General features: G+C 41.4%; 3 protein-coding genes across 3 annotated transcripts in view; all 3 read right to left on the reverse strand.

The window, feature by feature from the left end:
- Positions 1-247, reverse strand: part of rai1 (retinoic acid induced 1) — a 53,244-nt gene extending 52,997 nt beyond the window's left edge. The window contains exon 1 of the mRNA XM_072369053.1: positions 98-247. The gene's annotated coding sequence lies outside the window, so the exon portion shown is untranslated. The remainder of the gene's footprint in view (positions 1-97) is intronic.
- The window catches only part of rps2 (ribosomal protein S2), a 196,996-nt gene that overhangs the window by 119,811 nt on the left and 62,228 nt on the right, over positions 1-14,957 (reverse strand). The gene's annotated exons all lie outside the window — the stretch shown is intronic.
- The window catches only part of LOC140273474 (extracellular serine/threonine protein kinase FAM20C-like), a 39,979-nt gene continuing 30,271 nt past the window's right edge, over positions 5,250-14,957 (reverse strand). Inside the window, exons 4-10 of the mRNA XM_072369057.1 lie at positions 13,005-13,097; positions 10,542-10,657; positions 8,581-8,761; positions 8,355-8,464; positions 8,130-8,211; positions 7,978-8,037; positions 5,250-7,150 (exon numbers count right to left, since the gene is read on the reverse strand). Of these exons, the coding sequence (XP_072225158.1) occupies positions 6,892-7,150; positions 7,978-8,037; positions 8,130-8,211; positions 8,355-8,464; positions 8,581-8,761; positions 10,542-10,657; positions 13,005-13,097 (901 nt within the window). The 3' untranslated portion in view covers positions 5,250-6,891. The remainder of the gene's footprint in view (positions 7,151-7,977; positions 8,038-8,129; positions 8,212-8,354; positions 8,465-8,580; positions 8,762-10,541; positions 10,658-13,004; positions 13,098-14,957) is intronic.

Below are 14,957 nucleotides of genomic sequence, written 5' to 3' on the forward strand. Positions count from 1 at the left end.
ACACACACCCTTTGCTCTCACTTTCATCTGCATTGTGCTTCTGCCCAGCTTGTACACACTGTAGAGGAGGAACAAATGACAGGTGAAAGCATGGTACCTGTGTTAAGGGTCAGCCGTTCTCTCCTCCTTTTTAGTTGTCCCTCCAGTCCTCTTCTTATTCAGCTGGTCTGAGCTGAGGCGAGCTGAGCTGAGCTGAGCTGAGCCGAGCCAAGCGTACAGCGGCGAGGCTCAATCCCTTCACCCTGCGATGCTGAAAATGGCACCAGTATTCCCTGATAGCAGCAGCCTGCCTCTCTCTCTCTCTTTCTCTCTCCTGCTCTCTAGCTTGCCTCCCTCCTCTGCTCGTGTGCTGCCATGTTGAGTGCACGTAGGGCGAGGGGCGGGCAGAAAGTAGGGGAGAGGGAGGAGGAGGAGGATGGTGGTGGAGGAGAAGAGGAGAAGGAGGAGGAGAAAGTGAGGGGGACTCAGGGGGATAAGAAAGCAATTAGAAGACAGCCCCTCTTCCTTCCAGTCAGGAATGTATAATGGAATTAGCTTTGGAGGAGCAGGGGGGGTCAGTGGTGGTGGTTGGAGGTGAGGGGATGTGTTGGAGTATGTGGTCTTGCCGTCTCTGCTGGGGAGTCTGGCAGCCTGTCCAGTAGCCACCACTTGCAAATGTGTGTGCGAGGGAGTGGGACAGAGCAGATGGGAGGGTGCTGGTGTGGAGTGAATGGCATCGTCCTGTGGGTGTGTGTGCATGTGTGTGAGGACTAGAGAGAGCTGAGGTGAGAGATTGCTGCTGTACTGTTGGGAGGGAGGAGAGGAGTGGCTGGGCTGTGGAGGCGGCGGCTTCAAAGCCTTCTCTGTCTCAGGTTTGCTCTCCCTCCTCCTCCCCTGTGGGTGGTGAGGAAACTGCATGTGTGTCTGGAAAGACAAACGTATGTGTGTTGGAAAAGGGAGAGAGAGAATTTAACATGTAATTTTGGATGTGCAGTTGCCCATGTCTGTGTTTGTTTTGTTGTGTCCTTCTTTTTGTTTATCTTGTTTGGCTTGCTGTTTGCTATTAACTGGAATGTGTGTGTGTGTGTGTGTGTCTGACAGAGACAGGGAAGCAAACACTGAGTGTTTCTCATGTATGAAAAGAGATGACCAAAATCCCAGTGTGAAAGACAGCGATATGAAAAGATGAGTGGGAGCTGCAGTGTGTTTGTGCGTTTATGAGAATATTAGATCACAAAAGAAAAGAGGAACGTTTGTCCCTGTATGAAGGTGTGTGTTTGTGTACTGTGTTTATCTTTTGATGGAGAGGGACTGAGCCAGGCACTGCATGTGGGAGATATGTGCATGCCTATGTCAGTGATTGTGCCATGAATGAAAATAAGACGGAAGGGAGAGGAGGGGGAGTGTGAATCTCCTCTCATTCAGCCGCCTCCACCCGTCTCCCCTCTTCCTCTTGAGTGGCAGATGAAGAGCTGCTAGCAGCTTGCTTAGGCGCGCGTCAATAATTAGCATCCTCTACTCTCCTCTTCTTTCGTGCAAATGGAGCGCTTGTCGCAGCCGCCAGAGCGTTGCCAATCGCGGTCATCCTGAATTTCTCCTGTGCAGCCGAGGGTGTTTTCATCGGGTTTACTAGCGGCGCCCCCTTCATCTCCTTCTTCTCCTCCCTCGCCGTATTTTGCGCGCTGTGCAATTACGGCAATGGCCCGTGATCGCTCCTGGCACGCACGCACGCACGCACGCACACACACGCACACACACCCACACAAGATGGAGAGATAGGTGGAGAAGCAGAGCCCACAACGTCGGCTTCTGTTGTCATAAACAAATTCGTGCCTACAAGCATTTGCAGTCAGTTGGTCTCACGCGAACTGGCAAACGCGCACACGCGCAACGGTTCAAGGGCGATTGATTTGGTGTTTAATTTCTCTCCCGGTGCTCTTGACGCAAGAGGATGCGCCTGCGTCTGACCTTGACAACAGACTGGAGGAGTTTTGTCTCTATATCGCCTGGCTGAACAGCTCGGGACACGTGCACGCACACCCAAACATGCATGCATAGGCTACGTCACTTGGAAATGTCAAAACCTCCTTTGTGCTGTTATAATTGAACTCTTTCCATCTGCTTTCTAATTATAGCCAACGTAAGGTTTCTCCTAATTTTAGCTGCAGCCGTGAAAAAGTCGTCTTTTAAAAATGTATGAGTTCAGACTGCTCACACTGGCACGTGTATAGCCAGACTGCTGCTCAGCTGACTTAAAAACAAGGTGGACAGGCCTGCTATATTCTCATTATATACTTATATACTGCAAAAATAATGACACTCACCCCTCGCTTTAATGAGTGGTAAGATATGGAGATGTGGCCTATATGTCTGATTAGCAGTAAGATGTATCACCCTACTTCGCTGCTCGACTTGATGCTGTTGGCCTTAAATCGGGATATCACTTCAGTCTATTTTAGCGCGATATTTTAATGAGAATTCCATAGCTTGGAGATCAGTAAAACCAGACACACGGAGCCAAGCTATGTATATAAAGTGTGTGCTTGGGCCCATGTGCCTAGATAATTTTGGTGCGGTTATCCTCCACGCGATTAATTTGTTTTGATCAATGCGGATCTGTGCGAGGCGTGATTTTGCCTACAGCGCTGACATCAATTGAGATGGACAGGGGTTAAATACGACTGCGCCTGAAGAAGCGTTTGAAAGCGCCTCTAATCTCTGTTCGCCCCGTGCGCAGTGGGTGTGTGCAGGCATGTGGTAGCCTATGTTTGTATTTTCGCTGGGCTTCCCGCTCAAATATAACAGCAAGGAGAGAAAGGGGACTTAGATAACAGTTCGCGTTTGAGTTTGTGGAGCCTTCCCAACAGAATTCTAACGATAACGCAATGCATATAACGCTTTCGTTGACTTAATCATTTTAAGTAACGCGTGTGATTTACTGTGACTTCTTTAAATGGTTAAAAAGTTTTAAAGTAATGTGACTACATTTAGTCAGGGATTCAAGTCCAGTGGTGGTGAAGCGGAAAGCAGAGGGGCTTTGAGGGTCAGGGTCGTCGTCGAGGACTCGACCACACACCTTGGATCAATGGGAAGCAGAAGGGGTGGCTAGAAGGGGTGGCTCTCCGTTGCCATAGAGACAGGAGGACAGTGTCGTTGGAAACTGTTACCAGGCAGGAGAGGCTGCCTCTGAATGAGGTGACAGAAAGGGGGGTGGACTGTTGTGATGCCTAAACAACATCAATACGAACTGAAAGCGATCCTGAAAAAATACAATGTTCCTGTTTGGATGATTTTCTCTGTTTAGGTGGAGTAAAATATTTGGCTTTCAATTTTGGATCAGAAAATACCATGGAGTGTGCGTGCAATGTTACAAACACTGAGGGGAAAAGTACACGTCCAAATCAAATCATTCTCAACATGTAATCTAACTAATCCCGTCTAGCATAATGTAGAAAGACCAATAAAACTTTTTAACTGCACATGGTCTATTGCACAGCCTAGTGGCAGTGCTAAGAAGTACAATAACATGCAAGATAAAAATTACATTAGTTTTTCCCCACAGATTATATGTAACTCCAGGTGTTTTAAAAATTCAAATTTGCCCCACAATATTAGCGCATATCTGATATTGCAGCATTAGACTTAGGTCCTAACTCAGTTTGTCTGTCAGGCTAATTATAATAAAACCGACCAATGCAATGACTGAACACACAAATAAACTAATATAAAACAAAAACAAACAGCCTCAAGCACAAAATATAATTCGCTGACCACAATGTCAATTCAGGACAACAATAACGTCACTTCTACTCCGTAGATGTAAACACCTCAACCGTAACCACGGCGCTCTGGTGCCACCTAGTGACTCCCTGCTGTAACATTGCTCAACTAAATGAGCTGTACATGCGCGCCCTCTCCTGGGGAATAATAAGTACTTGTCTATATGCTGTGATTAAAATACGAAAGACAAAATCGGGCCCTGACATTTCGTCTAACGAACAGCTGATAATACAAAAAAAAAAAAAAAAAAAAAAAAAACCAGAAGAAAAAAACAACCGCAAAAGTGATGCAACTCGTAAACCAATCCTTGTTTCAGTTCCCCCGTGTCACCTTTTCAGGTAAGAAAGAATTATCCCTTGTAGTCAACAGTTTTGAAAGTACAAGCAAAAAATGAAGAAAGATAAAGAATGCAAATTAATTAATCATCAGAGAAAAAAAATCAGAGATCCCAGAATGTTCTGTCTTCGTTTCCTCCATCACTCGAGCTGTCCACGGCCCAGACAACAATTGCAGCTGATCGCAACAAGTAGACTTACACATTTCTTCAACACCACGGACATCATATTTTATGACTGCCATTTAATAATGCTGACTGTGTAGTGGCGGTCCATCAGTTTCCACGGACAGTGTCTTTGCATTTGGCCAGGATACCACAGACAACTGTTAAGCACCACGGACAGTGACCGAGCAGTCGCTCTGCAAAATCCTCAGCGCCACAGTGTTCGTCCAGCACCTTGGACAGCGTCTAAAGTTTACAAACGTCTCTATATTAGTTGGATTAGTCACGCTAACTTGAGTTTTTCTGCCTTGCACAGCAAAAGATACCGATTGTTTTGCCATAGAGCGGCACTTTTTTTAAGCATATACTTTTTTCTTCTTCATACTTCTTTTATAGTTGCTACATATGTTGTAGACTTTTTTAAATATGAAAACGGAGCAATTAGTAATGGTCTAGTTTCTAGTTGGGTTGACAGCAAAGGAAGTTTAAAACGTCATTCTTAGAGAAGATGATGAATAAGTATAACTCAACATGACAGCATTTGAGTGGGAGTCCATGTGGCTTTGACTCACCTAAGTGATCAGCAACCAAAAGACATCACAATCGGAGCCTTGCTGCTGTGGAAAATAAGATGTGTAAAAAAAACTCACAGATGTCATTTACATCTCATCTCGACGGCTGATGATGAAACATTCTAACTTTTTAACTTAAGCTGTAATTTTCAGCTTGAGTTGTATGCTTTTTCAGAGTACTCTCACTACACGTAGGCATTGCTCTCAGGTTTGTAGTTGCTCGACCATGATTCAGTTATCTAAAGGGCTGACGGGGACAGAGTTTTCTCACGTGATATCCTGAGTCGTCAGGACTTTAAAAAATGCTAAACACTCCCTGCCTTTACTCATGAACTTTACATGTCGTGCCCCATCTCCACTCATGTATTACCTGGTATACATCTACAGACACCTACACACAGTAAGAAAATTGTCCTCACTTTTGCTTATATTGCACACTTTATTCCTTTAGTAAACAGGTCTTCACAGTAACAATGTAAGAGCAGAAAACGGAAGCAAATCACTGTGCAGTGCAGCTTGATAGACTTTTCAAATATCTATAGTTATTTACATTGGAAATATAAAACAAAAAAACAAAACAAGGAACAGTGCCCATGGTTATCCCTGTGGTTGGATGAGGTGTTGTAACACCTGTTATCACCCTTTAGCACTCCTAAAACGTGACTTTACACTATTTGTAGCTCTTTGAATCCTGTCAATACTGCCAACCCAAAAACATTCAAGTACAGTATTTCTGGCATTGCACAGGTACCGGGTTAGCCAATACACAGGACTCTTTGGAGGAAAAGGAAAATTGCACTGGCACCACTTCCACATCTAATTCTCCCAAATCAGCTTTGTTAATTTCTATCATCTGACCCAAAACATAGCGTCCAAAGGAATGTTTCGACAGTATCCAAATGCCAAAGTAGCTATGGTAAATACTGTATTTTGTTATGCATAAAGCAACATGAAGCAAAACCAAATCATAACGTTTGTGATAGTATTGTAATGATTTTATATGCACCAATAAATAGTAAATTGGACACAAAATCTCATCAAATCAAATAATACAAAAACATTTTGCATTGTGTAAACCGTGGAATGATTTCATAGCAAACCATACTAAATGCTTCAGGTCTTGAATGAATGGATCATTAGACTGAAATGCCACTCTACTTCACTAATTCTAAATAGCATATCAGTATGGAATTTCATCTTCATATTTAGTTTTTTTCTTTTTTGGTTTGGTAAATATTGTTTTTGTGTGGCTCTGCTTTACTGCATGTAATACAAGCTAAGCTTCCAGATGAAAAGGGAAATCCAAATAAAAGCAACATAGAAAAAAAAGGCCAATTGAAAGCAAGTTTAAACATTAAACTTCAGTGTGAAATCCTTATTTTCAGATTTATGCTGTTCAGAAGAAGATAATAACAGTTTCAATTGTTCTGTTTTAAGTCTATGCCACAAAAAACTCCCCAAAAAACAAATCTTTTAAAGATAGATTATGAAAAGAACACACTTTTTGGATACACTCACTTTCTACTGGTTGTGAGTTGTTTGTTCCAAGCATGAGCTCATTTTTGTTGCATTCAATGGAAACCTTAAATCTTGACATGTTTTACATAAAGAAAGAAAATTCAATACACTTTCTCAACCTTTGTATACATTAAGATAACTGATAAAGCTTATTGTCTGACCATATACTGCCCAGTCAGTGTTTGATTTGGTTATATGACATGATAAAACAAACTGATACCCTCAATGCACAGAACAGACAGAACAAAATTAGAAACACAGCAGAGGTCCTTTTATGTCTTATACAGATAAAACAAAAATACGTCTGTACTTGACAAATATAAAGCCTCTGTGTAAGCAGCACAGTCTTTTGTGGTAGGTGTGGACATTTTTCTATATAAACACAACTGTAGAGGCAATGATGGCAAGTCTTGGAATTCACTGAATTCAGCTTGATATCAGAAGTGGGATTTTTGGTGTAATCCCAATGGTTTAACAGCCACAGATGTGGTCCATTGGTTATATGTCTGTGTTCATTCTTGTCATCCTGGAGTCTCGAACTCACTACCTGTGGCCTGGGCCCCTGTGGTTGGCTGTGTCTCCAACTAGATCTTCCTCCACAACATTAACATAGCCTTCTTTTTCTATGCAGCCTGCCAGGACCTGCAGCACCAGCCGGAGTCTGCGGTCCATGGCTTGAAGGTGAGGCTGGATGAGGACAGGGGACAGACGGTCGTGCAGGAGAGACTCTTCCATTAGGGAGCTCAGCTGGTACTCCTCTTTGGCCAGGAGCTGGAGACGCAGGTAAGTAGATTTCCTCACCCTGGAAACAACAGACAATTAAGTATGTTACTTTTTCAGACACTGTGTGCTCCTGACAAGATGATCACAATATGTAACAAGAACTTGAAAACGAATGAACTCATCCTTCCAGCCAATAAAAAGTATATATGTCAAGAGAGTCTTCTAGGGCATTTTCTAAATAACAAGTTTAAGATCAGAAGTTCAAACAATTGTAAAAGTTAATACTGCAGTAGTTCTAGTCAATTTGCCAAGGAAGAAACAATTACCCAAACTGTTACACTTTACTGAGCAGAAATTGGTTTGGATGCTTGGAAACAACTCAGGAACTATCAAGGCACTGGAACACCAGTGTCACCGTCTACTGACAAGCAAGTTTTATGCTGCCCTAAACTGAAAAGCTGCTGTCCAAGAAAAAAAACCTCCCGGCTTCATTACTGACATCTCCACTGAAGTATGCAGATCGTGTAGACAAAGAAAAACCTTTCTCCTTCTGAGGGCCAGAAATGACACAGATTGAGTTGTTTGGCCACAGCGACTCGAAATATTTTTGGAAGAGGAAGGGGAGGAATTCAACTCTAAGAACAGTGGTTGCATCATGCTGTGAGACTGTTTTGCTGTCAGTAGATGTGAGTGATAGCTAAAAGTGGATGGAATAAAGATATACCTTGGAATTATTTAGCATCAAGTCAAAATACAAGCCCAACATTTGAAACTTGGATACATGGGTGTTCCAACAGAATAACTTTTCATTTCAAATAATCCTCTCAAAGTCTCCAAGCATATCCACAGGAGTTGAATTTAAATGTACAAACTTATATAATTCACAGACTTAAACAAAAGTCTGACCTGCAGCACTGGATGAGAGGCACCATGATAGACAGCTCATCGTGGGAGTGTTTTCCAAACCTGCAAGACAGGGGATAAAGATCGGAAGATGAATAACCACAATTATGGACTTTGCCTGTTAGACAGATGTTCAACCTGACAACTAGCTTTACCCTCTTCCGTTGTCAAGGTGAATGATGAAGGTATCATTTCCAAACTTATCAAAAGTTTCATAATGATGACGGTCCATATTACCTGAACATGGGGAGAAAACACAAGTCAAAGTCAAGATGCCTCAATTAACTACTAATCAGGAATGGTGTCAGTTTTACTCTTTTTTGCTCAGCAATCAGTGTAATACATATATGTTTGCCAGTACTTCTTTCTTTTCCTTTTACCCATTAAGAAGTCAAAAACGGTCATGTCCATGATGTCCAGCAATCGAGTGCCACGGTCGTATGGCGGTGTCTGCTTCACCTCATCACAGTAATCTGGATCTACCTCCCACCTAGTAAGAAGAGAAATTTTGATAATAATCAAATAGCAATTTTAAAATTATTCTGTACTTAGTGGGAGATATTTTTCATCGATGTGAAGTTAAAAAAACAAAAACAGCTTGCATACTCTGCTTTCTTGCGCTTGTGGTAGGAGCGCCTCCAGGGATTCCTCCACGTCTTGCGTTTTGCCAGGTTCAGGTCTGGTAGGAAGGCTGCCAGTGAGCCTTCTATCTGGTCTGGTTTACCACACAGAGCATGCTCAGTGGAGCAGTAGTAGGAGCATTCACCATAGAAGCAGACGTTATTGGCTGTTGAAAGAAAAGTAGAGACACTGATTTCGAAATGCCACCAGAAAGGAGGAGGAGGAAGCCATTTGAGCATTAATCAGGTTGAAACAATCAGTACGAATGAAGAGGTAGACATAAAGGGACATAGAGAAAAACAAATAACAAATGATATAACATAACTCAGTGTGCTTGGTTGTTTAACATGTAAAGTTCATCGATAAGGTCATATGTAACTTCAATCCCCAAAAGGTCGGGATGCTGCATAAAATAAGAAGAGAATTAAATGTTCTTTTCATCTGATAATCCAATATTTCATTCAAAATAAACAAAAAATATCAAATGTTGAAAGTGAGACATTTTACTATTACATGAAATATGTAATAGATCTAAAAAAAGTTGGAAAAAGGGCCACGTACATCTGTAAACATCTGGGAACGTGTGGGGATCAGTTGTTGCACCTGTTACATGCTGCTGCCATCATGAAATAGTAAACTGTCTTACTTTCAACATTTAATGTTTTATTTGTTCATTTATGACTCGAATATTGGATTTGCAAATAATTCACTTCTGTTTTTTCACATTTTACAAAACATTCCAGCTTTTTTTGGAACGAAGGCTGTATTTCTTTTAACGCTCAACACACTCTCAACTCTCTGCTTTTTATCTGAAACGTAACAGCCTCACATTAGATTTAAACACATGAAACTTCAAACAAAACTCCATACTGAAGAAGGCCATTATGCTTCACAGGGTTCTGTAATGAACAATGTTTTAGGCCAAATCAGAGTAAAGAAAAAATATTGGCTGAGTCTTCTCTGTGATTTATACAAATAGCCCAATCAGTTTTACGCTCTGTATTCTGTTGGCTGCAGTGCCACCACTGTGGCACAGTTTTATCCTGTTGCATCACTAGCTTGCTGCTCAACAGGTTTCCATGTGTAACTTATTCCATCATCTGCGAATCAAGATCGCTTTAAGAGAATATCATGGGAAAAATCATTTCTGAAAGGATGGCATTGTTCATTGTTGGTATTATTAAAAGAAATAAACAAAAAAAAACCAAGGATAACCTCCTCTCGAGCTGGTTATATGTTACCATGGTGATGATAACCTGTCAAGTATTTAATATCGAAATGGAAATTCTCTAGTTCAACAATTCCTCCGCACTGAGCAAAATATTGTGGGTTACAAACAAAAGAACTGAGAATTTTTAAAGGTCTTTGTGGAAGCCTAATGGCTTTATGTCAAAGTCAAATGTTTTTTTCTCATTTACCAGTGTATTGCTTCAGTTTGGATTTTCTATTCTACAATTCTTCCTATCATTTTACTTTTATTTATAGGATTAATGCGTTGTTCAAATGTAGATATGAATTGGACAATGATATGATCTAATTTTGCACCCTATTCTATCTAGTTTACCATCTAAATGCAAATGTTTAATAATTCATTTACATTATTTACTGTGTATACAAAAATAATCCTTTTAATCCCTGCACTGCTCCACTTTAGACAGTCTGCTGGCTTTCAGTGCCACCATGTGGAAACGTTTTGGTATGTCTTTAATGATCAAAGCACACGTTTAAATACATTCTTTTAATTTTTGCTGCTCTGAAGAATAGACACACGGTAACTCTGACAAACCTCAGTTGCAGCTGCAGAACCTAATTTCTACACAATCCAGGTCATTTGAAGCAGAAGTATCTCACAAAGGAAGCCATGGAAATATAGTTGCTTTGTGCTTTCTTCAAGTTGGAGAAACTAAATCTCTCTGCCAAGTTGCAGATGCTGGCAAAGTCTCTACCTGGTGAGATAAAGAAGGTCCTCCACAGCTTCTTGTCTCGTGTCACATCTCTGATCTCTCTTGTCATGTTGACAAGTCGTCCTGCCACCGGGGGTACTCTCCGGAAGTCAAGGATCCTAGATAGACAGAGATGTGAAGTCAAGGGTAATCCTTCAAGGTTGAAAGAATAGGCCTTGGTTTGACACATGAAAGTTATCTGACATGACATCAATTTTTACATCATGACAGACTGGTAGATCAGTTCCAGATCTCATTGCTTTGCAGCTTGTTTCACATTGAGCTGAATGCATACAGCTATGCAGCACCTTCATCCTCCAGCTCATTATGCTGTGGTACACCAGGCAGTTCTGAGTATTCCCAGCAAACACTGAAAATTCAAGGTGTTTTTGAGAGCTGATTTGGACCACTTCTATTTCCCTTGTTCTATTTAACTACTTTGATTCATGTTCAGTAAATCTCAAACCTACAGTTCCATGGGGTATATTTTAATGTGATTGGATGTTTGTCAGGGCTGCACGGTGGTGTGGCAGTTAGCACTGTTGCCCCATAGCAAGAGAGTTCCTGGTTCAATTCCCAGCTTGGGCCTTTCTGTGTGGTGTTTGCATGTTCTCCCTGTGGTTCTCTCAGGGTACTCCAAATTCCTCCCATTATCCAAAAGCATGCATGTTAGGTTAATTGGTGTCTCTAAATCCTCCCTAGGAGTGAGGGGACCATGTGTGGTTGTTTGTTTCTGTGTGGCCCTTTGAACTGGTGACCTGTCCAGGGTGTACTCTGCCAATGATGGCTGGGATAGGCTTCAGCCCCCCTGCAACCCTACAGTTGGATTAAGCAGGTATACAAACTGGATGGATGGGTGGGATTTATCATTCTGATAATAAACACCTACACTATGAGCTATTTCACCGAGAACTAAACATTCATTGTTAGAATACTTTCTATTCCCCCCAATGACAATGATTTAAATGTTACAGTAATGTAAGAAAATCTTATCAAGCCTTGTTCTGCTTTCATCTAAATCAAGATGGCCACCAGAAAAATTGAGACACTACAGCTTTTTAGTATTTTGTCATTTTTAATAAAACTTGTCAGTGCATGACTTAATCTGTTTGGTTTCAGCTCACAAGGTGCATTAATTACACATAATTCTTACATGCTTTTTGTCTACTCATGTGATTGGCCTACATCAATCTCAACAAGGAAAGAAATGGTGCAAGTTATTGCTGCCTTTTTACCTTGTCTCGCCAACACACATTTAATGAAAAAAAAAACAGAGACAAACCCACATCACAATGAGCAACATCTACAGAACATGATCACTTCTGTATTCAGATCAAACTCGTCCTGGTCTGCAACTCCAGTCACCCCATTCCCTGTCTACTACCCTTTCCCTTTTTCTCTTAAGCTCTTTTGTCAGAACACTATACCTATTCAGCCCCTGTTTAGCCTGTCTCACTTTATGTTTGCTGTCCAAATGACCCCGACCCTTTACAGACTAAAACTAAGCCTCCTGGGAGCAGGTAGACATGCAGACAGCCTCGCTGAGTGAAACAGAGTTGGTGAAACTTTAGCCAACAGAGAGCAGCATTCAGAGGCTGCAAACTGCACGGTCATGTCGGGTCTTCATGACAAAGGAGCACCTGTGCATACGTTTGTACGTGGGTGTGTATGTGTGTTTTTGCTGTGAGAGCACACTTAAACTTTTATTTGTGTGCACTCCGCCTGTTACACACCTCTGAGTTCATAGCACAGAGGATATGAACACCCTGAGATTTAGAAGCAATTACTGGAAAGCAGTGATGTTACTTTCTATGCCACATTCATGATTCAATGCAAAGTAAAAAAAAAAAAATCCAGAGCTCCAGTGGTTGGGCAACTGGACTTTTATTCAAAGGCAGTCCCACATGATGTAGCCAAGTTAAAAACAAACTACTCTTCAGGGATAACACAGCTCCCACCACCACTGTAGCATTGAAACCATGTTCTGGTGGTACTGGCATGCCTTTGATATTCCTGTTTTGCCGATAAAAATACATGCCCGAGACCTAAGTAAAATTAGAGTAAAACTTTGTGTTTGTGAACATGTGTGGGGTAATTATCATTCCCTTAGCAGATCCTAAAATGTGCTATACTCCATTTATCATCCTCTCCTCGATCATAGTTGACTCTCGTAAGAGCTCTGTGTTTGTCCGCTGAAGTCCTTTGAGTCAAAGGATCATGTTGAAATCAGTATAGTCAGTAGCAAGCAGACGAGATGATCCCTTCTCTGGGTGGGTTTTCTAATCCCTCATGTGCTTAATCCCATTTAAATTTTCACAGACAAAATCCATTGCGGGCCGCCTCCAGATGTGGTGAAACTGAATATGACTGTTTATTCTTCCTGCAACAAACTGTAAAAGTTCATTTGAAGATCGAACGGGAAACTGATTCATTACAAAGGGAGAGTGACAAGACTGTAAAACTCACCTGTCCAAGTGAAAAGCAGCAATCTCAGCATTGTGTCTCTCAAAATCAGAGAAGTAGAAGAAGTCAGGAGGTGTTTCCTGCTCCCGGGTCTGCCTGAAAGAGAGTGATTAAGACAACATAAAACATCAGCAGGAATTCACTTTTTTTGAGAAATATTTTATCAATGTAACCTGTAAATGTAAATTCAAACATCCTTGAGTGTTCCTCTCAAATCATTCCTCTCTCAAATAAAGGAAGCTGATGGTATTAAAAGCAATTGGTCTTTTAATTATTGTGTGTTAATTTCCATAATGCAAACGTTAGATATGAAATGTTTCTGCCCCTGTCTGTTAAAATCCATCAGATTTTTGTTTCCCGCAGGGTAAAACTCATCTCAGCATTGGCACCCCTTTCTAGGACAGAAGCTGACGCATGAGACCAAAAGCCTGTTTGGACAAGTCTGCTGAAGGGAAGCTGGCTGAGATTCTTGTTCACATCCTGCAGCGCAAACACACAAAAAAACCCTCACACACTCATTCGGGAGATGTGGATCTCTGCCAACCAACCATGGATCTGAGTCAGGAAATGCTAGAAGCCTCTTTGTGTCTGTCTCTCTGTCTTTCCCTCTGAATGTCTGCTCCCCCGTCTGACAGCAGGATATGTCTCTTCACTCTTTTTCACTTGCTTTTTATTTATCTTATATACACATATGTAGACAAAGTTGCCAGTAACACACACAACACACAGACTTGTTCTATCCTCTCCTGCTCTGTCCCCCTTTTCTTTCCTCTGCTTCTCGTCTCCATTAGTGTGAATTGAACTTCTGGTTGAAAAGCAGCATTATTTTACCTCCCTTTTCTCTTCTTTTTGTACTATTTCCTTGAAAAAGCCAAAGCACTGACAACAGAAAGTGTCTCAGCCTCCTATTACTTTACATGTCAGGGAAGCAGCCATTTACCCATAAATCAATCGCTGCCATTGTGATCACTTCTTTGCCACCCAGAGTGAGGAGGGGACTAATGGTGTTTTCATTTTCAGGATGCATGGAGGAGGATAAAGGATACTGTGTGGATGTAGATGAAGCTGTATAAACAGTATCAAAGGCCTTTGTTTTAAAAGGTGAACTTATGAGTCATTCCATCTATTTATCAAAACACATTCAAGGAAACTTGTCAATTTCTGAAGCAAGTTGTGTCTCTTAGCAATAACTTTTGCCATAATGATGCATTTCCTTCTGAGCTTTTTTACTTTATCACTCCATTTTCTATATCATAATTCTTATAGTGTCACTTTCCTTTATGCAAAATTTGTCTCGTAAATCTGACTGACAAGACTCTGTAGATTTGGTTGCCATAGTCACCATAATGTGAAATGCAATTTCCTGTCGAGGGAAGCTCTGTAGAATTTTGAATGCAGTGATGTAAAAACCTATAAAACGCGGGCTATGTAAAAATTATATATACATTTCTCCCCACATTAATACACTCACATACTCTTTATCAGTAAGTGTCCTTGATAGTAAAAAGGCCCTTTATCTAAAGTAGAGTGCGATTAGGCTGCAGCAGATGTACTGTAGTTCAGCAGAATCTGTGTGTGTGTGTGTGTGTGTGTGTGTGTGTGTGTGTGTGCGTGTGTATGTGTGAAGTGATGAAGCTGAACTGCTTGCCTACGTGGACTCGGCTTGTGCTGACTTGGCAGTTCTAATGCTCTTTCATGAGCTTAGACCTGCACAGTGGAGGGTTATATTAAAGGAAGAGAAGGGAACAGAAGGGGGAGAACACCAGAACAGCTGTGGCCTAGACTCCGCAAACACTTTCCTTTCTTTCTTTTCTTTCACACACACGCACACAAACTGCCAAACTGATCACACATGCTGCGTGACAGAAAGAGGGCAGTAGAGACAAACCCAAAGAGAGAAAATCAATGTGCAAACCAACTCCAGGTTGCCCTTTGGAATGAAACTGATTAAAAGAA

The sequence above is a fragment of the Leuresthes tenuis genome, unplaced genomic scaffold, assembly GCF_036924035.1.
Source record: "Leuresthes tenuis unplaced genomic scaffold, fLeuTen1.0.hap1 SCAF_17, whole genome shotgun sequence".
In the NCBI taxonomy this organism is placed as follows: Eukaryota; Metazoa; Chordata; class Actinopteri; order Atheriniformes; family Atherinopsidae; genus Leuresthes; species Leuresthes tenuis.